Source organism: Halichoerus grypus, chromosome 11 (genome assembly GCF_964656455.1).
Source record: "Halichoerus grypus chromosome 11, mHalGry1.hap1.1, whole genome shotgun sequence".
In the NCBI taxonomy this organism is placed as follows: Eukaryota; Metazoa; Chordata; class Mammalia; order Carnivora; family Phocidae; genus Halichoerus; species Halichoerus grypus.
This window is the reverse complement of record NC_135722.1, coordinates 39,472,087-39,494,443: the sequence shown is the minus strand read 5'-3', so window position 1 is coordinate 39,494,443 and position 22,357 is coordinate 39,472,087. Positions and strand designations below refer to the sequence as shown.

At 53.3% G+C, this 22,357-nt stretch overlaps 1 protein-coding gene across 7 annotated transcripts in view; it reads right to left on the bottom strand.

Moving 5' to 3' along the window:
- Nucleotides 1-22,357, bottom strand: part of ABCC8 (ATP binding cassette subfamily C member 8) — a 74,101-nt gene that overhangs the window by 4,438 nt on the left and 47,306 nt on the right. For 2 of the 7 annotated variants that reach the window (XM_036116339.2, XM_036116341.2), the window contains exons 17-31: nucleotides 17,877-17,909; nucleotides 16,097-16,132; nucleotides 15,363-15,461; nucleotides 14,181-14,265; nucleotides 13,443-13,523; nucleotides 11,682-11,819; nucleotides 10,126-10,251; nucleotides 9,127-9,226; nucleotides 8,657-8,898; nucleotides 8,389-8,555; nucleotides 7,241-7,310; nucleotides 6,582-6,739; nucleotides 4,781-4,873; nucleotides 981-1,083; nucleotides 313-426 (exon numbers count right to left, since the gene is read on the bottom strand). In XM_036116339.2, coding sequence (XP_035972232.2) covers nucleotides 313-426; nucleotides 981-1,083; nucleotides 4,781-4,873; nucleotides 6,582-6,739; nucleotides 7,241-7,310; nucleotides 8,389-8,555; nucleotides 8,657-8,898; nucleotides 9,127-9,226; nucleotides 10,126-10,251; nucleotides 11,682-11,819; nucleotides 13,443-13,523; nucleotides 14,181-14,265; nucleotides 15,363-15,461; nucleotides 16,097-16,132; nucleotides 17,877-17,909 — 1,645 coding nt within the window. Of the gene's footprint in view, nucleotides 1-312; nucleotides 427-851; nucleotides 1,084-4,780; nucleotides 4,874-6,581; nucleotides 6,740-7,240; nucleotides 7,311-8,388; nucleotides 8,556-8,656; nucleotides 8,899-9,126; nucleotides 9,227-10,125; nucleotides 10,252-11,681; nucleotides 11,820-13,442; nucleotides 13,524-14,180; nucleotides 14,266-15,362; nucleotides 15,462-16,096; nucleotides 16,133-17,876; nucleotides 17,910-22,357 lie in introns of those variants that run through there. The other 5 variants (XM_036116340.2, XM_036116342.2, XM_078058332.1 and 2 more) reach the window with 3 other exon arrangements.

The following is a 22,357-nucleotide window of genomic DNA, read 5'->3' as shown; positions in this document are numbered from 1 at the left end:
GGGGAGTCAGTGAGCACTTGGTCCAACCCCGGCCACCAGGAGGGCTCTTCTTACAGCTGAGGGGCCAGGGGCCCTCAGTGTCTTCTGCTGCTATTCAGGGGGGTCCTCCCTGGAGGCATGGGAGGGTTACAATGAACGTGAATCCTTACCTACCACCTGTCTGGGGCCCCAGCCCTGGGTTAGCCCCCCTACCCACATGGTCCCTCCCGCATCAGACTCACAGTAGCTTGGGGTAGGGCCTGGAGGGTGTCTCCGAGATTCCCCGAGGGCTGGTATCTGAGCCCTCCCCTGCCCCAGTCTGCTGTCACTCACCATTAGGGCATAGGTAAGGCCCAGGCCCACCAGGCCAGCAGAGAGCTCCCTGTGCAGGGAGTTGGCGATGGAGGTCACGGCCGCGATGAGGACCACACAGGCACCAATGTACTCCTGCGGAGGGAGGTGAGCCCGTGTGGGCCCTCCGGGGTCGAAACCACAGAGTCCCCCCCAACCCACCTCACTCCCTTCAGCTCAGCAGACACTCTACCCCAGCCCAGCCAACACACCTACACATCATCAGACACGCAGGAGGCCTTGAAGGCCGGAGCCCCGGGAGACACCGTGTGCACACAGCTTCTGCCCCAACCCCAGCCGTCTGCGCAGGCCTGAACGTGCCTCACCAGCTGGCCCACGCGGGGCACGTGGCCCGCTTCAGACACACACTCGTCACAGTGAAACACACAGCTCTTCCGGCTACTGGTGCGCACCTCAGGTGCACAAGCCCCTGGGCAGGGATGGGGAAGAGCAGGCTCGGGTCAGACCCAGGGAGGGCCGCCAGGGCTGGGGGGAGAGGAGGGCTCAGCGCCCGCCCTGTGTGCACACACGGGCTGCTATTCCATCCTCTCTTCCCACCCTCTGGCCCATGTTTGGCCCTTGCTCTGGCTCCACACCCCTATCAGAAGCCCCTGTCTCAGGGCCCGGGTTGGGGGGTGGGTGGCACTTGCCATGCGGACTTCTAGCCATCTGTTGGCAGCCGTGAGGAAGAGGGAGGCAATGTTGTTGGAGTCTGTGTATTCGAGGAGCTTCTGCTGGAACCTAGCCTCATACCTGGAGGGCGGATGGGGAGGGTCTGAGGGTCCACATGACCCCCAGGCCTCTCCTTACCTACAGAGAAGCAGCCAGTAAACATGCTGTGTCTGACGTTATGTATGCCATTCCTCTCCAGACAGCCCTCCCAGCTCCCTGCTACTTTATTCAAACTTGTCAAGACTCCCACCTCCTTCAAACTCCTGCTTTCACCCCAAGACCCATTCTTCTCTTCAGGGTCTAGCTATTACAGTAAAGCGCACTTCTGCCCACCTAGATGCTCAGGCCAGAAACCAAGGAATCATCTGGATTCACAGCCAATCCCTCTACAAGACCTCTTATTTCTACCTCTAAAATAGTCCTTGCTTCTGCCTGCCTCTCGCCTGGGCTACTGCGTCAGCTTCCCCATAGGTCTACCTGCTGTCTTCCCACAGCAGCCGGCATAATCTTTGTAAATCATAAATTACATCCCATCTCTCTCCTGTTTGGAATGTCAATGGTTTTGAGGCTAAAGAACCACCTCCTTGCCAGGAGCCTGAGTGAGCTGGCTCCTGCCAGCCTAGCCTCCTTCCATGCCACAAATTCCCTTGCTCACTGCCTTGCAGCCACAGAAATTACAATAAAGTCATTTGTTACTTGCCCTTTTTCAGTTTTGTGACAATACCAAGGTCTTTCCCACCCCAGGGCCTTTGTACATGCTGTCCCCTCTGCCTGGAATGCTTTTTCTTCTGCTCTTCACAAGGCTGACTCCTCTCAGCCTTCAGGCTTTACCTCAAATGACACCTCCTCAGGGTGGCCTTTCCTGGCCTATGGTTCCCCATCTCGGCAGCCTGTTTGTTTTATAACCTTTGTTCTTATGTTCATTTCTCTAGCTGCTTATCTCCCTCAGGAGACTGTAAACTCTATGAGAATGGAGCCCATGGCTGTTTTGTTCACCAGGGCATCCCTAGCCCCTGGCACTGTCAATAAATACTTGCTGAATGAACAAATGGAACCTTCCCTGACCCTGGAGGCTTCTTTCCTTCGCTTGTGCCCTCATCATGTTCTCCTCGCGTTACTTCGTTACTTCGAATGGACCTGCTTTTTCTCCTGGGCTGGGGCTCCTGGCATCACTCTCCCTGGGCAACCCCTCACACCAGGCTGGCTTGGCCAGGCCCAGAGGAGGGGGCGGAGCACTTGTTTCACGACGAGCGAAGGAACAAATGGAAGCCGAAGCCGTCTTAGCATTGGTCTCAGGGAAACAACTGGGGACTCAGAGGGCTCAAGATGAGTCTTACCGCGCCTTTGCTTTTGACTCTCGGAAGGTGTTTGTTCTGCTTTGATTATTTCTGGGCGGAGGGTGACCCACGTGTCTGAGGAGAGCAGAGCGTCTCTGAGGTGTGAGAGAGAGTACGATCGCACAGCCCGGTGGCCGAGGCGAGTGTGTAGCCCCAGGTCTGAAGGGTGTGACTGTGTGTGACGGGCGAGCCTGAGGGCTGGGTGTGCATGAGGGTGTGTGTGGGAGGGGTGGCTTCTGGGATAGGTGTGTGCCAGTGTGAGGACTGTGGAGAGTGCCAGTGTGGGGCCATGCAGACCCACACTGGATTCTGAGCCTTCTTCCTTCACTGGCTGTGTGTCAGGCCCAAGACTCAGTTTCCTCATTAGTAAAATGGGGACACTAATCGTTCCCACCTGGGCTGAAACAGCCTCTGAGCCCAACACTGAGTCTGGGGCTGGGGTACTCTTGAAACTTTTCTGGGAAAAGGCAGGGCCTCCTAGAGAAACCAGAAGGTCCCACAGGCCTGGGTTCCCAGCCTAGCACTGGCTCCGACCTTGTGTGTGACCTCAGGTTGGTGATTCAGCCTTATCTGTTGAACGAGGCTGCTCGAATCTACGTCCTGGGGCTCTCGTGAGCATTGAATGCAGTAGTACACACACACACAGCACTGAGCACGGGGCCTGGCGTGTGTTGGGCGCACAATCAGTAAATGCCAGTCAGCTCCCAACAGGGCAGGCTGCTAGGCAAGAGCCAATGAATTAACCACATCCGGGGAGGACATCCACATGTCGCGGTCCCCCCTGTGTCAGCGTAGGGCGTGGGAGGCCTCGCTGGGCAGCGGCTCCTCTGACGGACCCCAGGCTGGGTGTGAGGTTGCTCGCAGGATGCAGCATCCACTCAGATCCTACTGAGCAGGTCCAGCCCCCCGGCAGAAAGTCACCATCTCTCTGCCCCAGGCCCAGCCCGAAGGCTGCCAGGACAGCATGTGTAAGAGGAACAGTACTAAGACTGAGTAGAGGCCAGGCCTGGCAGTGTGGAGGGCCCTCTAAGTCAAAGGACCTGGGGAAGTGCAGGCTTGAGACAGGAAGGGGGCTCAGAGGAGACCTTAGCATCACGCCAGGTTCCAAGGGGCTTCTGTGCGGAAGACAGCGCAGGGCTGTCCAGGGAGCGGAGCCAAGGCCAGGGCAGAGCTCAGCGTTGCTTTGCTTTCCTCAGACTAGACCCCTAAGAGGACGTTTCACTGGTGCAGATGGCCCAGGGAGTGACTGGGGCCACAGTGCTGCACCAGGGGGCCTGGGCACCTCTCCTAGAGCTTTGGGGCTTGGAGGGAGGAGACGCAAGCCTCCCTGAATCCTCTTGGCTGGTCCTTGCGCCCTGGGGTTCTCCTGGACATGGGACTTGGTGCCGCGTGGTTACTGTCACACCCCGCACAGCTGTGCCATCCTAAAAATAACCTGGAATCACTCTCTGGGTAAGGCTTAGAGACCAGAGTCCAACCATCTGAGGCAGGGGTCTCTGGCCTGTTTGGCTGGAGGAGAGATGTTCTAATACATCAGACAGAGACTGGGGCAGGGAGCAATGGCCCCTCTATTCCCCAGGCAGCCTGAGATGCTCCCGTCTAGCCCAACGTCATGATTGAGGGTGGAAAGCAGGGACACTGAAGTTTTGCGGGGAAATCCTCCAGCTTGGTGAACTTTTATTTAGCCTTTGATGTTGGCTCCGACAACATGCCCTCTGTGAAGTCTTCGGGGACTGCCTCCCTTCTATGTCCCCACAGTCTGCATTCCCCTTTCTTTCAGAGTGCCTGTCACATGGTTTTCCGCTGGCCTGCTCAAAGCCTGGACTGTAAATGCCTCCAGGACCGGGGCTCATCTGACTCATCTCTGTCTTTTTAGTGCCTGGCTTGGGTTTTAGCTCAGTACATGTTTACTGAACGAATGGGCAGGTTCAAGTCTAGGCTTCAGAGGACCTTACCCAGAGGGGTTATATAATGTCTCTGAGCCTCAATTTCTTTATTTGGGAAATGGGAATAATCATGCTAACTGCCTTGGATTGCAGTGCAGAATGAATGAGATGACATGTAAATTACTTAGCATAGTGTTCGAGTCACTGGAGATTCTCCATAAAAGATGGCCTCGGGGTTGGCCCACATGATGGAAAAGCCTTTCTAGCATTGATATGTGAGCATATACTTCCCAGCTTTGTTCCTTTTCATGTCCCGCCTTAGTTTACAGAGGCTCTGGACTTGGCTGCAGGGCTGAGATTTTCCTCTCTGGATCATACAGTGGAGCCCACCGGACCTGACCCCTCTGGGGGACGTCATCAAGGCTTCGGGGCCTGAGGAGTCATTGGGAGACACGTGCCCTGGGCCTTCCTAAGCCAAGCTCTGACAACCGAACCACATGACCTGTGGCCCTGGCCCCACTCCCACCCACCCGCACCTTGGGGTAAATCTGGTACCTGAAGGCCCGGATGGTGGTGAGACCTTCCACGGTTTCAGCAAAGTGGGAGAGCAGGGGGAGCTGGGTGGTGTCATCCAGCTGCTGCAGGTCCCTGTGCAGGGGAGCAGAGTAGAATGGTCAAGAGGGCAGGCGCAGGGCTCGGCTCGGGTCTGAATCCTAGCTCCCCCCACAACCACTGTGTGCGCAAATGGCTTCACCTGTCCAGGTCTCAGTGTCTCCCCTGTAGAGAGGGAAGCCAGTGGTGCCACCCCAGCAAAATGCGTAGACAGCACGCCGGGGCAGGCCCTGTGACCCCGGGCACCGTCTACCTCACGGGTGTGGTAAGGCGGGGCACGTACGGTCGTTCTCTCTCACGGGGAACAACCTGAACCCTGCGACAGCTAGCGAAAGGAGCAGAAAGACCTCACGCAAAGCTTTTAGTCCCCTCCCCGGTAACCACAATAGGTTCAGGCACATCAAGGGCCAGTATCTACAGAGCTCCTTGAGGGGGACAGGCCAGAGGTTTCCATGGCAACAGGATTGCCCCTGCCCCTCACAGCTGCACCCTGACAAGCACATCAGTGCCAGGGAGGTCAGGCTGGGCTGCAGGAGGCAGCGTTCCCGGACAGACTGTCCCCGGGGCAGAGAGGATGCCAGGGGAACAGGGTGGTTTCTCTGGCAGAAGAAATGAAATTTGTAAAACAGCTTGTACAGTGTTTAAAAAGCCACAGTGATTTGTGAACACTAACACGCTCCCTCTGGGTGCCAGGGGACTCTACACCATCCTGCATACGAACCTTGGTCCTCGTGGGCAAGGTAATTGTGGTCAAAATGTATCTAAATTTAATTGCTTTTATTGATAATCAGCATTTTGACTCCAGTTACTAATCAACTATGTGCACTTGGGAAAGGTACTTAACCTTTTGATTATAACCTGCGGTAAGAAATGCATTTTATACTACAAATCAGTGCACACGCGCACACACACACATACACACACACACACACCCTCCTACATGCCCCAAACAAAGGTTTCATGAAGCAAAACTTACTGTTACTATGTGCAAACAGTCTGATATGTTCTGTTCAATTTCATTTGATAAAAATGCTGGCTGTGATCTATGATATTGATTTCATGACCCACTGACAGGTTGCAATTGGCGGTTTGAAAAACACTGGTCTAGAGATTCTTTCAAATTTTCCTGACAATTATTTGGACCTATGAGTTTAACAGAATCACTCCCAGAAAGAACTTCTAGAGAACGTTCTTAGAAAATTTTGAGTAGGAAAGAAGCCTGTGTGACTCGAAGGCTCCCGAGGGCAAATGTGATCACTGTGAAAGGCTCCCTCAAGTAGAGGCTCCCAGGCACGCTCTGGCCCCCGTGGGCTGGGACGTAGGGTTGCCATAACACCCCTGCCATCAGGGGCCCTCGATTTCGTGCATCAGCAATCAGCCTGGTCACTGGACTCCTCCTGAGAAGCAACCCTCCTGAGAAGCATTTTGGCAAAATGAATGAAGGGCATAAAGGTGTGTATACACCCTGACCTAGCAATTCTACTCCTGACTATCTCCTAAGGAAATAGTTCTGATATTAACGGCAGGGTGTGTGTGTGTGTGTGTGTGTGTGTGTGTGCTGACAGATGGTTACATCAGGGTGGTGGAAGATGAATATCTCCCCTTCCTTCATTTCTATTTTCCTTTTCGGGAGCAATAGGACTCTACTACTTTTTGATGATTACTCTAGTAAGAGTACCCAGCTGCCCATTGCAAAGCACCTCCCATCCCCCCGCCCCCTGAGGCTGGCAAAGGCTGCCATCACCTGGACGCCACCCGGAAGTACTTCTGGATGAAGTAGCAGACCACAGCCAGGGGCAAGAGGGCCACGAGGAACACAGGCGTGACATAGGAGATGACAGCCAGGGCTGAGACGCAGAGCAGGGTGGAGCGGCTCAGGCACTCCAGCGTGGATGGGATGTGCTGACGGAGGGGAGGGTGAGAGAGGGAGGTGAGTTTTGGTGTTTATCTTCAGTGTGTTACCTGCCGCCATGTTTTGCTCTCTCACATTCTTACAGGCACATGTCTCGTCTCTCCAGCTACACTGTAGCTCCCTGAGAGTGGGAATCAGGACTTTGTTTCCTCACCATCTAGTACGATGGTAAACCGAGAACACAAGCTGAATTGAAAGGAATGTTCTCCACAAAATCAGCCACCTTGGTTCAGACTATGCTGGAACCTTACTGGAGTGAGCCAGGGGGTACTGGATGGAAGCCAAAGGGATGTGGTTTCCCTCAGTCTTATCACGACAGTTTCACAGGGGCAGCCCCAGGCCCTGAGGCAGCATTGTAATCAGATTGGGGCCCACTGGGTTCGCCCCACGGGGCTCTGAGCACCAGATCTGGGGAAGCCAGCACCAGAGAGGAAAAGCGTGGGGGTCTGGCCTCTCTCTGAACTGGGGAAATGGGTCACAGTCCTGTTCACCTGGTCGATGGTGTTACAGTCAGCTGAAAATCTATTCAGGATGCTTCCAAGGGGCGTGGTCTCAAAAAACCTAAGAGGCAACCAGAACAGTTACTCATCCATTTATTGATTTCCTTCCTGTTTATTGAATGAGGGTAGTTACTTCTTTCATTTTGGTGTCTTTGGGGTCATCTCTGGGTCTGGCTGCCTAGGGGCGGTTGCCTTTGCAAGTCTGTAGATATCTGGCCTGTGTCCCTGAGAATTCCTGCAGCTGCCCAAAGGGCTGCTGGCCCCTCACTAACCTCTCTGGCTCTCAAGCCCATGTATGGCCACCACCACCTTCCTCAGCTGTTTGATCTGCCTGACTCACTCAGCAGCTCACTCCAGGGACATCGAGTCTTCTCCAGGGCAAACAGGGCCCTGGGGATGGGTTGTCAGCTGGCTGACCCTGCGAGGCTGCTCGGGCTGTCATCACTCTGGCTCTGAACCAGAACCGGCCCAACCCTAACCAGAGGGTTTCGGAAGCTCAGACCGGGGACAAACAGAGGGTAAGTAAATGTTGAGGTCATGTCTGTGGGCCACAGAGAGCTCATGAGGCTGAAAAGTAAGAAGTGTAGATGGTGAGGCCTGGCATTGACAAGGGGCCAGACCACCTGTTTGCCCGTCATGCTTTAAAACTGAGTCAGCCAGTCGACTGGGCGGTAACCACCTTAGATCTGTTTCACACCAAGTGGCCTTTGGGATTTTTATCCATCCCCTTCCAGGAGATTAAAACATGTCCCCATGTGCCCAGTGTCAGAACCTGCAGGCTGGCTGAGGGAGGAGGGGCAGAGCGGAGACGGGCAGACGTTACCTGCCTGAGGAAGGGAAACTTACATCTACACAGAGCCTGCGGACACTCACTTTGAAGGGCTGTGTGACAATTAGATGAGCGAACCATATAAAATGCCTAGCACCATGTGTGGCTGAGCAAATGCTGGTTTTCCTCTGCCTTCTGCCCCGAGGAGGGCATTTTTACACACACTGCCTCCTTGAGCCACCGCCCCCCCCGCCCCTGCCATCTCAGCTTGTGACAGAGGTTGCATATCTCCATTTTACAGATGGCAGAACTGAGGCCCAGAGAACAGCGACTTGCCCACAGCCCCAGCATGGCCGGGGGAGAGGGGTACCTCATGGGAGCCAGGATGATCCGGTTCAGCAGGCTGCGGTGCAACCTTTTGGCCACCTTCAGCCCCGTCCACTCTACCGTGACGGATGTGACAAGGCACAACACGATGCCCAGGCTGCAGAGCACTGTGAATACCATGGCATAGACAGTCTGGTCGAGGGTGCACTCCTGGGCCGGGCAGAGAATGATGCGGGGTCCTGGGGGTGTCCGGGGCTCAGCCCTCTCCCCCTACCCTCCCCCCGGCCCCTGCCTGGGGCGGTCGGCCACACCTGGCTGAGTGAGCAGTTCCTGGCCACGGGGCTCGGGGTCAGGGCGCTGTCAGTCCACTTGGCCAGCCAGTAGTCAATGGCCACCAAGACCATGTGCTTGAGCAGCTGGGAGAAGACGAGCAGTGACAGGAGCAAGATGCCGGCGGATGACAAATACTTGGCGCAGGCTCGCCACGGGATCTTGGCCCGCTGGTGCAGCACTGAAGACAGGTTGTCCTCCTCCTCGCTCTCAGCGGCCTCCTCTGCAGGCCGCAAGAACCCACCCTGTGGCTTCCCATTCACCCTCCCTCTGAGGGTGAACCGGGGGGCATGTTATCCCCACTTACAGATGGGAAAACCGAGGCACACAGAGGGCAAGGGATTTAATGAAAGTCACACTATCTCAGCACCCCCAGAACCCCGAAACTGTGTCTCCCCATGGTCCGTCAGACCTCAGGCCATGATCTCGCTGTTAGCCCCACAGTCCATACCTTCCTCCTCTTCCTCATCCTGCAGGAGGCCGTCTCTTGAGGACATGGCCCGGCGCAGGCCCTGAGATGGCTCTGTGGCTTTTCTCTCCATGACAGTCTCCTGAAAGACAGACGGACCCCGGCCACTGTCCTCAGAGTGTGCAGAGGGAAGAAGGGAGGCTGGAGGGCAGCCACCCCTGGCAATGACCGGTGTCAGGTTTCCAGGGTGCCCCCACCTGGGGGAGAGTCCAGATGGACACAAGCTTGTCATGCCAAAATTTACTCCTCCCCATTTATCGGCTAACGATACCCCAAATATTCCTGTGGGAGACCATCTCTCCCCTATTCTTAATCTCTGTGACTCAGGTGGGCTGATCATTCTCCCTGGCTCCGGGGGTGGGCACGAGATCCAGGGTTGGCCAATCTCACATTCCACAGTGATTTATTCAGGGTGGGCACAGGACCAAAGTGGAAAAAGGAGAGTTAGCCTGGGGATTTCTGCTGAACTGTTGTGACAGAGATACTCTCTTGCTGGTAGAGGTGTTGAGCTGGGAGAATGTAAGCTCGAGGCTGCTGATCAAGCTCTCTCCACCACCACAAGAATGAGGCCGGTCTGAGGGGAGCAGAGCCAATGAGGGAGAGAAACAGGTTCCTGATGACAGTGTTTAACTACCTGGATCCAGCTCTACCTGAAGCTGATCCTTTTTACTTTCATGAGCCAAAAAGTCCTTACCTCTCCCCTTTTCTGCTTCACCAGTTTGAGTTGATTCTCTGAAGCTTTATAACTAAATGGATTCTGACTATTTCAGGATAAGGGGAAGGTGTCCACCTGAGTCTGCCCTGAGTACCTGGCACAGGTACCGGCCCTCCTCTGGTAGGAGGAAGTTCATGCTCAGCTCCCACATCTGTCCTTTGAGGGGTTTCCTAGGGCAAGGAGGGCAGGAAGGCCTTTGTGTGTTCAGGATTCTAACAGAAACTTCTCCTCAGAGGGTGGCTGCCTGGCCCTTAGGACATACTCACCTTCTCCAGCTCTTGGTCCTGCCGGTTCATGAGGGTCTTCCAGTGCTGAAAGAGCTGGCACTCAGACCTCTGGAAATCCTTGAGCGTACCCTCCCTCTGGATGGTGCCATCCTTCATGGCGATGATCTGGAAAGGCAGAAACAGACCCAGCCCCGGGGCTGAACGGGAAGGGGGTGTGGCGGTCACACCCCCACCTCGGCAAGGGCTCTGAGATGGACTGGCACACATCCTCTTCCCCACCACAACTGGCTGCTGGCCTCCCCCCTGCAGTCCTCACCGACACACTCCCAGGATCTAGAGGTCGGTACTTTTGGGGGGTAATTCTCAGGGGTTGCCCCAGGGTTGCTAAGAGGGTTTGCAGAGCAAATTGGTGGATCCTGGCCAAGCGGTCTGATTCCTTGCTAGGATCCCATCAGGGGCAGCTGTTTTCACACACTCAACAGCTAATTGCACGCTACTTCCAACTCCCCTGACCACAGGTCTGGTAGGTTCCACCAGTGGTTAACAAAGTACCTATTGGTCTAAGTGTGTGTGGCGTGGCCATGCCTCTCTGAAATCAATAAAACTGATTTTATTTGAAACACTCAATGTTTCCCACTCATAGACTCTTGTCATTAATTCAGAGACCCTCCCCTGCTCCTTCACCCCCGTCCAGCCCGTGATGGGGTGTAGGGAGGGATGCCTGGGAGTCTTGCTCTCTGACATTCCAAGGAACCAGTCATGCCTTTGTCTGCCCTCTTAGGACTAATGATTGTCCCGAACTGCCCTGCAAGGTCACCATGGAAACTCAGTCGCAGACCTTCTGCCCCTGTTATAAGTTTCTTTAAAAAATATGGATTTTTTTCTTTTTTCATAGTAGAAGGAGGATTTTACCACATGTAGAAGGAAGACTTAGGCCCATTTAGCACAGGCCTGAAGCTCAATTTTCAGGGACAAATTTATATAGGAGTCTGGCAAGGCCCAGATTCTAAAAGTCACATGATTTCCATCTTAAAGATTAAATGCTTTCCAATTAATTGAAAAGTAGCTGTTGTCTACATATTGAGGAGTACAGAAATCTGGTTGATGTGGGGTTTCACAAAATTGCATTCTATTGATAATATTGAAGTTTCCATTACTACTTGTATTGTTTGTTGCCATGTTTTCCAGCTGATCTTGACTTAAATGCATCGGACCCTCGGTGGGTTAGAGGGTGGGAAGATGGCTCTCCCATCCAAATAGGCAGCCCCAAGGCCAGGCGGATGAGTCATCAAACTGGGCCATAAACAGAAGGTAGGAATTGAGTGTCTGCTTCTTTCCGAGACGTCTTGGTGCCAGGCTTGCGTGTACGCACAGGGGCCCCAGGTGAGGATGGGAACGTGTGCAGCTATCGTGATCCCGGACCCCTGGCCTGTGCAGGATCCGCCTGAGCTACCCCGCCTGCATGAAGCCTGTCAGTGTGGATCTCTTCTGCCCTCGGCAATTGCTCCTGAGACACCGACTCCTTCGCCTCTCCCACCTCTCCTGCTGCCTCTCCCACTCAGCCCTCCAAAGCTTCACCTCCTGTGGCCCCTCACCCAATCTGCGTGTGGCAGGTACTGGAGCTTGTGGGTCACTAGGACCACTGTCCTCTTGTCATCCTGGAGCAGCTCAAGGATCCCGGCCTGCATCAGGTGGTCACTCAGATGGACATCCAGAGCTGAGAAGGGGTCATCCTGGGCAGAGGAGAGAAGGTGGGGGCAAGGGTGGGGGGAGGGGGTAACAGTGAGAATAAAAACCATCAGAGTTATACCAGCTCTGGTCCAGGGACTGACACTAGTTAGCTGTATGGCCTTGGACAATGTATTTAACCTCTCTGGGCTTTAGACGCCTCATCTTAAAATGCAGCTGTTATCAGTGATTGCTCTCAAACAGATTTAATCACAGGCACTTCCTGACTCCTGAACCTTCAATAGCTCCCCATTGCCTATGAAGTCCGAATTCCTTAGCATGGTAAGCTAGGCCCTCCATTACTTGCCCAGTCTGTCTGGTCTCACTTCTCTTTCCTGTCCAAGCTCCCTGTAACTCCAGGTTTCTAGAGAACTTGCCACTCCAAGGTTTTTACCTATGCTTTTCCCTCTGCCCAAAGTGCCATTTTGCCTTTTGTCTGCCTGGTGAACATCTACTCATCCTTCAGTGCTCTATGTGTCCTCTCTTGACTTCCATGCCTAGCCTTCCCTCCTCTCAATTCCAGTTGTGATGGTTATTTGTCCACTCCTGTGAGATTCCCAGGAACTGACACCCCTTGTGCCCATGCCAGGTAGAGTAGGAGCTTAATACAACTTTGCTGAAATAAACGAAAATAACCACTTTACTTCTAACAAGGTCGTTTAAAGCTCATACGAGACCATGAATAAGCTAATACTTTGTAAAGTGCTATGTCAGATGGTAACAAAGACTATGAACCTTTACATTTTGAAGTGTGTTTAGTGGGGAGCATTTATGTGTATTGGGCACCGGGGGGTGGGGGAAGAATATAACCAGGTTCAGAGACCTGAGGTTCCTTCTTCTGACTTCCTACCCAAATGGCCTTCCTCTTTCCTTCGGTTTAACTGACACACTTTTCAAGGTCCTCCTCCAGGAAGCTCTCCCTGATTATTCTAGCTCTCCCCATTGTCTCCTTGGGCAAGGCTCCTCATAGACCGTGCCACACAGTTTGGCTTTCAACTGGGCTGTGGCTCTGTCTCTCTAGCTAGACTCTACATCTCTGAGGCCGAGGATTGGCTCTCAGAATTCTTCAGTGTCAACCAAAGCACCTAACACAGAACTTGGCATGAACTATGGCAGGGAGAGCTAATAATGTGATCTCATGTTTGACTGCTAAAGGTTATCTGGAGTGCTGTGTTGAGAAGGATTCTGAAGCCAAGTTAATTTTCCCACAGAAACTTAATGTGGGGTTTCACAGAATTGCTTTCATTGATAATGCTGAATTTTCTATTACTACTGCTGTGATCAATTAGCAATGTCTGCTCTGGGCATGGGATGGGCGGTGGCAGCAGACATTCCACGAATTATAGTGGGGCTAAGTGTTGATAGTTTGGGGCTGTCCAGCAGGGAGGCGGCCTGTAACTCCTACACATCTCCCCTTATGGCTACTGCAGAGTTCCGTGTGAAGTCCACAGTGGGTCATTTGCACTATCCTTGCCTCAGTTTCCCCACCAATGATTAGGTAATATCTCTGGCAGGAGAGGTTTACTCCCATGGAGGGAGGTTGGGGGGTGTGTGTGTGTATGTGTGTGTGTGTGTACAGGCAGTGAGTCAGGGAGGGCCTCAAGGGGGACACCAGCTAATGCACTCACCAAGAAGACAACGTTGGTGTGCTGGTACAAGGCTCGGGCCACACTGATTCGCTGGCGTTGGCCACCAGATAGATTGATGCCCTGTGACCAAAGGAGAGGAAAGGTCATGCTCTCAGAGCCCCTCAGCAAGGACTGTCCTGGCCCTTACTTGACTGTGAGCTCTCTGAGATGGAGGCCTGGCTCTATCCACCTCTTTGCCCCCTCCTCATCTTGAAGAGAGGAGGAACTTGTACACGTTTACCAAATGCATTCAGAAGTGGGGAGCAGGATCCCCACGTCTTTGAAGATTCATCATGTAGGTGCTAGGGACCATCTGACTGGTGACAACTAAGACACAGAAAGTAGGGATTTAAATCATACATGAGGAGGACAGTCGTGGGAGCATCCTATTTGCCTAAGCTTATGGAGGAGGGGCCCCACCTGGCCAGGGTACCTGAAGGAGATAACCCCGGGCCTACCGCAGTATCACGTGGGCCCTTAGTATATATGTGGGGCATGAATGAAGGAGATGCCAAGTCATCTCCAGCCCAGCAAGGCGCGAGTTGCAAACCTGTCGAGGATAGCCAGCCGCCCAGGGCTCGAGATCATTTTGACTTCACTGCAGGATGCTCTTCCACCTTTACCCTCTCTTATTTTCCAGTCATCTGCTCTCCCTGAGAATGATCTCCGGGCATGCTGGGGGTCAGGGGAGATTGAGGGCCCCCGCTTTGAAAAAACCCCATAGAGGCTGCTACTAACCCGTTCCCCAATCTGAGTCTGGTCTCCATGGGGCAGGATGTCGATGTCCGGCTGCAGGGAGCAGGCTTCGATGACCATTTTGTACCTGGAGTGGTGGGGCGGGGGTGGGGGTGGGAGGGGCAGACACAGCTGATCAGCCTGGCCAGAGTCGGGCCTGAGCACATGCAGAGGGTCATTAGCTTCTGGGCAGCTGTGCTCAGGGGGAGCAATGGCTTTAATGGCCTTCTGCCTGGCTGCAGGCAAACACCGCGTGAGCTTCAAAAGAGCTGAGGGCAGCACCTCACAGAGTCTTGGGGCCAGTTAAATATTTGAAGGATGAAATTGGATAGTAGCAAATATGCCATGTAAGTGACAAAAGGGAGCCCCAGGCCCCCGTGCAGTGGGAGAAACTGTGGCCAGAGCCCACCCTGGGGGCACTGCCAGGGAAAATCACTGCTGGTTGGCTTCAGCAGTAATGATGATGGCTGATCAAATATTTGCCCAGCCTGCTCCTCTCATACTTCCCCGACCAGCTCTTAGCTTGGGCAGGTGCCAGCCAGCATGCATGGAGGCATCAGAGGGTCTTGGTGACAAGTAATTGGGTGTCAGGCAGCCTTGGATTTGAGACTCATTTCTCTCACTTATTGGCTGGGTGGCCTTGGGCAAGTTACCTAACCTTTCTGAGCCTTGGTTTCCTCCTTTGTAGGATGGGGCTAATAATAGTAGCTGCCTCCTGGGGTGGTTGTGAGCATTAGAGGAAACCACGCATATAGAGCGGGACGCTGCACTTGGCACCTCGGAGCTCAATTGATGGTAGCGATTATTATTATCATTGGAGGGAAAATAGCGCATGAGCTGCAGAGCTGGGTGTAGGGAATAATGGGGAGCTGGGTCAGCCTTCCCCTTAGCCTCAGGAGAAGGCACCAAGGCTTCCACCCAATGACCCCCACCCTTTCTGCCCTCATACCCACAGGAGCTGGACTGCCTCAATGCCCAGGCACACCTGGATCATTTCCAGATGTGCCATATGGAACAGGCTGGAATCCAGATAAGCATCCTGGAGAGCAGAATGGCTGGGTGTGGGGTGATCGATGGAGGGGCAGGGCAGCCGGCTGGGGCTCAGGTACTGGGGAGGGCTGGCTAATGCTGCCCTTGACCAGTTTCTCCCCTCCCCCAGGCTGTCTTCCTCTGAGAGGCTTTTACCGTTGTTTGTTGAAGGGACTCTCAAAGGTGATGTTCTCCTCCACGGTGGCATTCAGCAGCCATGGTTTCTGAGAAGCATAGGCCACGGGGCCTCTCTTCCTGGAATGAAGCAGGTGGGAGTAGGGGCGCCCTTCTCAGGGGCAGTTGTCAAGCAGAGGGTTTAGACCGGGGAGGTGCACTTGGCAGAAATCTGCTTTCTGTGGCCCCTGGTGGCCTAGGGCCGGCTTGGTGCCCAGGTCTTCAACCCTGCCCTGCCCTGCAACCGACCTGTCCCACCCCTGTCATCTGTTCTTCCTGAATCTGTACCCAGAACTGGAAGGAGCCCAAAATGTGACCAAACCGAGTAAACCCTCAACCCCTAATTTCCTGCTTCCCTGAGTGGCCCTCAAACCACTTGCTTTTGATATTAACAGGTAATTCTCCAAGTGGAACTTCTTTAAAATAAGCAGAGCCAAGGAAACCACATTTAGTGTGGTAAGGTTTTCGAAGACCAAAAACAAGGCGGCGGGGCGGGGAGCAGAAAAAAACGATCTGGTGTGAAGGGAGCAGCTTGGTGCTCAGAAGCAGTGGAGGCCTCTGAACCATCTGATGGAGTACAGAAGCCCCCTGGGCCTCTTCCCTGCCACTGGGCTGGGCGATGGGGGGGCTGCCTTCGAGAGTTCCGTGGCTCCCTGGGGCCTGAGAGCTCCTCTGAGGAAGCCTGCCCATAGGGCAGGTGATCCCGGGCAGGGTACCTGACGTCCGAGTCGGCCACCGGCTCCCGCTCTGGGCTGCAGCAGGAAGAGAAGACACAACTTCAGGGCTCCCATGCATGCCCCACCTTCTCCACAGACATCTGGGCTCCCTCAAACCCGGCATGAGGGTGCCTTCAGAGTCCCTGGGACCAAGGATGCAGCCACCCACGTTGCATGGAGGGGTGAGGAGTGGGGCTTGGCCATCCTGGGGGAGCCTCCGCTGCCCGACCCTGTGTAGCATCCCCAGTATGTGTGGGGTGCGTGAGGAGGGCCCCAGGGCCCCAGCTGAGAGGGAGAATGGGGGAAAGGCACCAATGGTGTAAGCTTGTGTGTGTGGGGGGGTGGAATCCCGTGTCAGAGGAGTATGAAGGCCAGTATGTGGCTCCTTCCAGGCTCCAGCCTCTGCATCGGGGCTCAAATGCACAGACTCGTCTCAGACAGACGTGGCTGCCAAAACAGCTGGGCCACGGAGGGCTGTCTGGAAGGAGCCAGGCCAGGCCCGCAGCTTGTGTGTGGGAACCTTCGGCCCGTGGAGCTCTCGTGGTGGCAGCCAGAGGGCCGAGAAGCCTCGTGCGGCCCTGTCAGCGGCCGGCGGTGGAATCTGGGGGATCTGCGGGGAGGGGCACGGTCAGCGGCAGTGTCCCCGTGCCCTGGGCTGCCTGCAACGGATCTAGTGTCAGCTCTTCTGTCCCGCCGTTGTCATCCACAGGTCAGACTGGTCACATACCGTCAGCTTGGCCTTTTGGCTCAAGAACCACGGTTACTGTGGCTAGAGAGGCTGGGCCTGTCATCACACCCCGGCACTTGGGGACAAGGTGGGAGAAAGGGCAGAGGAAACATGGGGAAGTGAAACACTCTGGGGTCAGAGCCAAGGCCAGGAACTTGAGTGTAATTACAGAGTTGAGTCAATGTTCCCCGGTCCTGGGTTCATGCCCCCGCCAGGGTGTCCCACATGTTCTTGGGAGGTGTGAGGTTGGGGAGGGTCGTGAGGGTCTCAGAGCCTCATTAATCGACTTCACCTGGACTTTTTCAGACCTGTACACTAAACATAAAGCAGTAAGACCGCATTTTCTGTCTGGCCTGGGGGATATCTACCTCCTCTCTCACAGCCGTGTTTCTCAACTTTTTTTTTTTCAGGAGCATTCCGTAGGGTCTTTTTAGACACACTTTCCCCCCCCCGCCCGAATTGTCTTTTCCCTGCCACATCTGTTTTCCAGTTAAATGGTTTTTACTTGAGTCCCAAGGTTGTGCAAGCATCACCTCCCCAAAATGAACCCTGTACCCGTTAGCAGTGACTCCCTTTCTCCCTTCTCACCAGCCCATGGCAAGCAGGAAGCTACTTTCTGACTATCTACCATGACATTTTAATTAATTAGTTAATTTAAAAAATTTTTATTTTAAGTAGGCTCCACACCCACCATGGGGCTTGAACTCACGACCCCGAGGTCAAGAGTTTCATGCTCCACCGACAGAGCCAGCCAGGTGCCCCATTCACCATGAAATTTTTAAACCACAGATCTATTATATATCTGTTTATATACTATATGGCCCTTTGAAGGGCCACAGACTGGCATGTCTAAGATTTTTTTTTTCTCTCCAAGAACCAGATTTTACCCTTGTTGAGAAAGCATGCCTTATTATAAGGCCCGGTGCCTCTGACATGATGTAGGCTGCATACCCTGCAATCCAGACTCAGTACCCCACCCCCCTCCAAGCCCTCCCAGCCCCCCAGCTTCTTCCCTTTGTTGGGACCCACTTCTAACCCAGTTCCGAGCTGTACCTGGGGTCCTCTCCGGTCTCATCAGGAAGGCTGCTGGGGCACAAATGAGAAAAACCAACACCAGTTACTTCTCATTCCACTGCCTTTCTCTCTATCACAAAGGTCTTTGGAGAGCAGCCATCCCCACCACCCCCACCCCTTCCCCCCTGCCCAGTGTCCCCAAGTGGCTTCCTTGGGGCACAAACTGCTCTCCTCAATCTCTGTCCCTCCCACAGCACCCAGATGAGCACCGTCCCAATAGCAAGGACTAAATCTGTGCTCCTGGCACAGCTCAGGGCAGCAGTGAGGCTGGCTGGGCATCACGATGCTTGGTTTTCCAGTTGGGAAAATGAAAGCTCAGAGAGGAAAAGTAACTTTGCCAAGGTCACAATCAATTTATACAGTGCTTTCAAACTGTAGATTGGGACCCAATAATGGCGTGTGAAGTAAGTGAACTGCAACAGCACTAAAAAAAAAAAAAAAAAGTGTGCACGGCATGTGGTTAAGATGTGTATTTTTTGGCGAATTTTTTTCTCTTCTCTATCAATGCATGAACGAAGTGGACTGTGATGTAAAATGCATTTCATTTCACACTGTGGATTATAGTAAAAAAAATTTGAAAACACTGAGTGAGGTGACCTGAATTTTGGTGCCAACTCTGCCAGTGCTCTTTCTCCTCCCCCAGACCACCTCTCAACCTTCCAGAAGTAGCCCTCTGCCAATGAAATGGGTGCTTCTGATATGCACACTTGGGGAAAAACAATTGGCTCTGTTTTCATACAGATCTTACTTTAATTATACTAAAACCGGCTAACATTTATATTGAGCTTTTGTAAGCACTGTGATAAGCACCGTAATAGTATCACTTTTTTAAAGCTTTAAATGAAGAAGGTTGATTTTGACTGTCTCCACTTTACAGACAAAGAAAGTGAGGGTCAGAGAGGCTAAGTAACTTGCCCAAAGCCACACAGCCAGCAAGTAGCAGAGGAAACAGATCTACCTGACTCTAAAGCTTCATGCTCTTAATGACCATGCTACATTACTTCACTGTGATTTGTCAGGAACACTGGGATGGACAAAACCAGGGACAGAAAGGAGCCTGATGAATTCCGTTCCGTCCCTCCTGAGGAGCAGAGCTGAGAGGAGATCCTGATGGATGTGTAGTCCCACGTCCCCTCAGATTCTGTTCTTCAATCTTTGGGTTCTCCTCTCATTCTCTCAACCCCGCCTAACCTTGTGTTCCCCAAGCACCAGATTGCTGTAATTTCTGGGCACCTGATAATGTGAGACAGGTGAAAAACCAAAGCTTACAAATTCCAACTGTGGCCACGGCCCAGATAAGCTTGTCTCTGGAATCTTCTTGCCTTGCCTGCTTCCAGAGTTGCAAAGGCTGTTATTTATCTGGAGGAAAGTGCATCTGCGGCCTCCTGAGGACCCCAGCACACAGTGAGCACTCTCGGCCTTAACTCAGTTTGCATCGTTGTCTGGGCTGCTCAATTAGCCTGTATAATGGACTACCTTACTCTTTAATCAGCTCCTGGGTAAGTCTTTTATCCCCAATGGGATTTTAAGGCAGGAAGAGCAACTTTTCCAGCCCCAACCTTGCTTAGCACATGACAGACCTGTAATAAAGGGAGGTTACTGACTGACATCTTAGTCATTTGGGAAGAAGGGAGGGAGGGAGACTGGCACTCAGTGAGAGCCATCTTCATGCCAGGCACAGTGTGAAGTTGTTGGTATGAACCACGTCATCCACAGGACAACACTATAAAGAGGTGTTAGTATCCCCATTTTATAGATGGGGAAACTGAGGCTTGGAGTTTGCATGACATGCCCCATGTTACAGTTAGGATGAAGGGAAGCTGGGGTATGAATCCAGGTACATCTTCACCTTTTCCTAGTATAGCCCCAGCCTCCCTAGAATGAGCCTCCCCAAGGCTTTGTGTGTAGATGTTTCCATCTGAAAAGTACAAAATGGTACATGTGGCACGGACTTTCTCTCATTGATCACTGGAGTCTTAAATGTGTTGGGACCATTCCATCCCTCCTCTGTCTGTACCTTTGGGACCAAGCACTGAGCTGAAGGACAATTCCTCCGCAGTTCTCCAACCCCATGTCCTTCCCTCCAACCAGCTAGTTGCTGGGCACGCGTGTGCGCACCAAGCAGAGTCAAGGCACAGAGCCCGCCTCACAGGGCTCGCCGCCTAGTAGAGCAAATCAGATAGGTACAGGAGTCAGAAAGTTATGAGGGCCAAAACAAAGTAGGAGTAAGAAAGTATTATAGAAATTTCGGAGGAAAGGACCGACACTTTGCAAATGCATAGAGAGAAGACTGGAAACTTCTAGGTGATGGGATATTAAGTGGTTTTTACCTTCTTTATACTTGTGTATCTTTTCTAATTTAATGGACGTTCTTCTAGAATCAGAGAACAATGTAAATTTCAAAAATAGTCTGGGGGAGAAGAAATCTGAGAGAGTGCGGAAAGGCTCCAAGAAGTCAGAGCTGAGATGAACTCTGAAGGGGGGGAGGACCGAGTGCAGACAGGGAGAGGGAATTCTAGGTTGGAGGAAGAGGCAGTGCAGGAGGGCAGGCAGCGCCGAGAACTGGAAAGAATGTGGCATCTGAAGTGCGTCTCTGAGGAGCTTCTCTATTTGCTGGTTGTGAAATCCTCGGCAAGTCCCTTCCCTTAGGGGAGCCTCTGTTTCCTTCTGTATAAAATTGGGGTCATGGCCCAAACCTCAGCAACACTGGGAGAATATATTATAAACACAGCTCATAGCTAATTGGAGGCAAGGCATGGGGTTGCAGAACTGGGGATCACCCTCCAGCTCCATGCTTGGTCCCAAAGATGCACACAGAGGAGGAATCTAACGGGCCCGCCACTCATTTAAGAGCCCAGCTGGGGCACCTGGGTGGCTCAGTCGGTTAAGCGGTTGCCTTCGGCTCGGGTCATGATCCCAGGGTCCTGGGATCAAGCCCCACGTCGGGCTCCCTGCTCGGTGGGGAGTCTGCTTCTCCCTCTCCCTCTGCCTGCTTCTCTGCCTACTTGTGCTCTCTCTCTATCTCTCTGTCAAATAAGTGAATAAAATCTTTAAAAAAAAAAAAAAGAGCCCAGCAATCAATAAACAGGGAAGAGGTGGAAACAGGTTAGAAGAGGAAGTTAGAACTTTTGGGTCCCCATGGTCCCTTCATCCTGCTCCTGATAGGCCCGTAGCTCCTGTTACCTTTTACCCACAGAGCCCTTTCCAATTAATGTCATTGGGTCCTAACACCAAGTCTCTGAGAGAGGAAAGGGTTTTTCTCATTGTCCCAGTGAGGACACTGAAACTCAGAGAGGTAAAATAACCTGCCCAAGGTCAACAGCAAGTGAGGGGCAGACTTAGGACAACCAAAGACCATCGGGTTCCAAGCCTGCCTCATCACCTCCATGCAGTGGCCCTTATCTTGTCTGCTTACCACCTCACCACACCTGCCTCCTCCAGGAAACCTGGGGTCACCTGAGCCCTTTACCCTTACTCCCCAAAGCTTCCAGGAACTGCAAGGGCAGATTGGACGGCAGGGCAGTCATGAAAGGCGGCTGTTTCTCACCTCCTGGGGCATCAAGGTCTTGGGAGGCAGCCTTCACACCAACCCCCACAAGGCAACAGCATTCTGAGGCCAGCCCAGGGCAAGCAGGCCCCAGGCCGCCTGAGTGGGCACAGACAGAAATAATAAACAGTTCCTGTGTGGACGCCTCAGCGGGTGGGGGGAGCAGGGGCAGCAGGGAGCTCCAGGGAGCCTGATTTATAGTTCCTCATCAGGAAATGGAACGTTCCTCCCCACCCCAGTGCTTTCCTCAGGGCCCTACTTCCTGCCGCCTCCCTGGGGACATTTAAAATCATTCTACTGCGGTCAGTAATGGCCCTATTCCCTATTTCTAGGGAAAGAATTTCACTGGAGTATATCTGCTAATATTAACTTTTCATCAAAGTGTTTTCTTCTTAGATATTAAGGAGAGAGTTTGCAGATTCCCAGGTTGATAGTGCACTGAAGCAGAGAGCCAGGCACCCGCAGCCACCTATTAGTAAAGTGGATGTTTGGGAGCCACGCGGTTCTCTCTGAGACCCGGGGCCGGCGGCCGATGTGCCGGAGCTGCCCAGGGCCGCTGCGGTGAATCTCCAGCCCGGAATGCAGGCCCTCACCTGATGGACCCTCCGGGCCCACCCTGGGGCTCTGCCTGCATGCCTCCATCCACCTAGGACTTGTGAGCTCCCTGGGGTAGGTCTTCTCCTTCGTCGTCTGCACAGAGAAGTTCACAAAATACACTTCCTGTGCTGGGCACTTGGGGTACAACGTGGACTAATCCTTCGGTCCTGTCCTCAAGGAGCCCCGTGTCATGGGAGGACACATCAGCAGATAATCATAACACAGTGGGACGCACGCTTGAATAGGACTCCCACTTCCCAAAAGCTGGTGGGGAATTGTGTGGTGGAATTCTGGGTTAGGAGAACAGCGTGTGCAA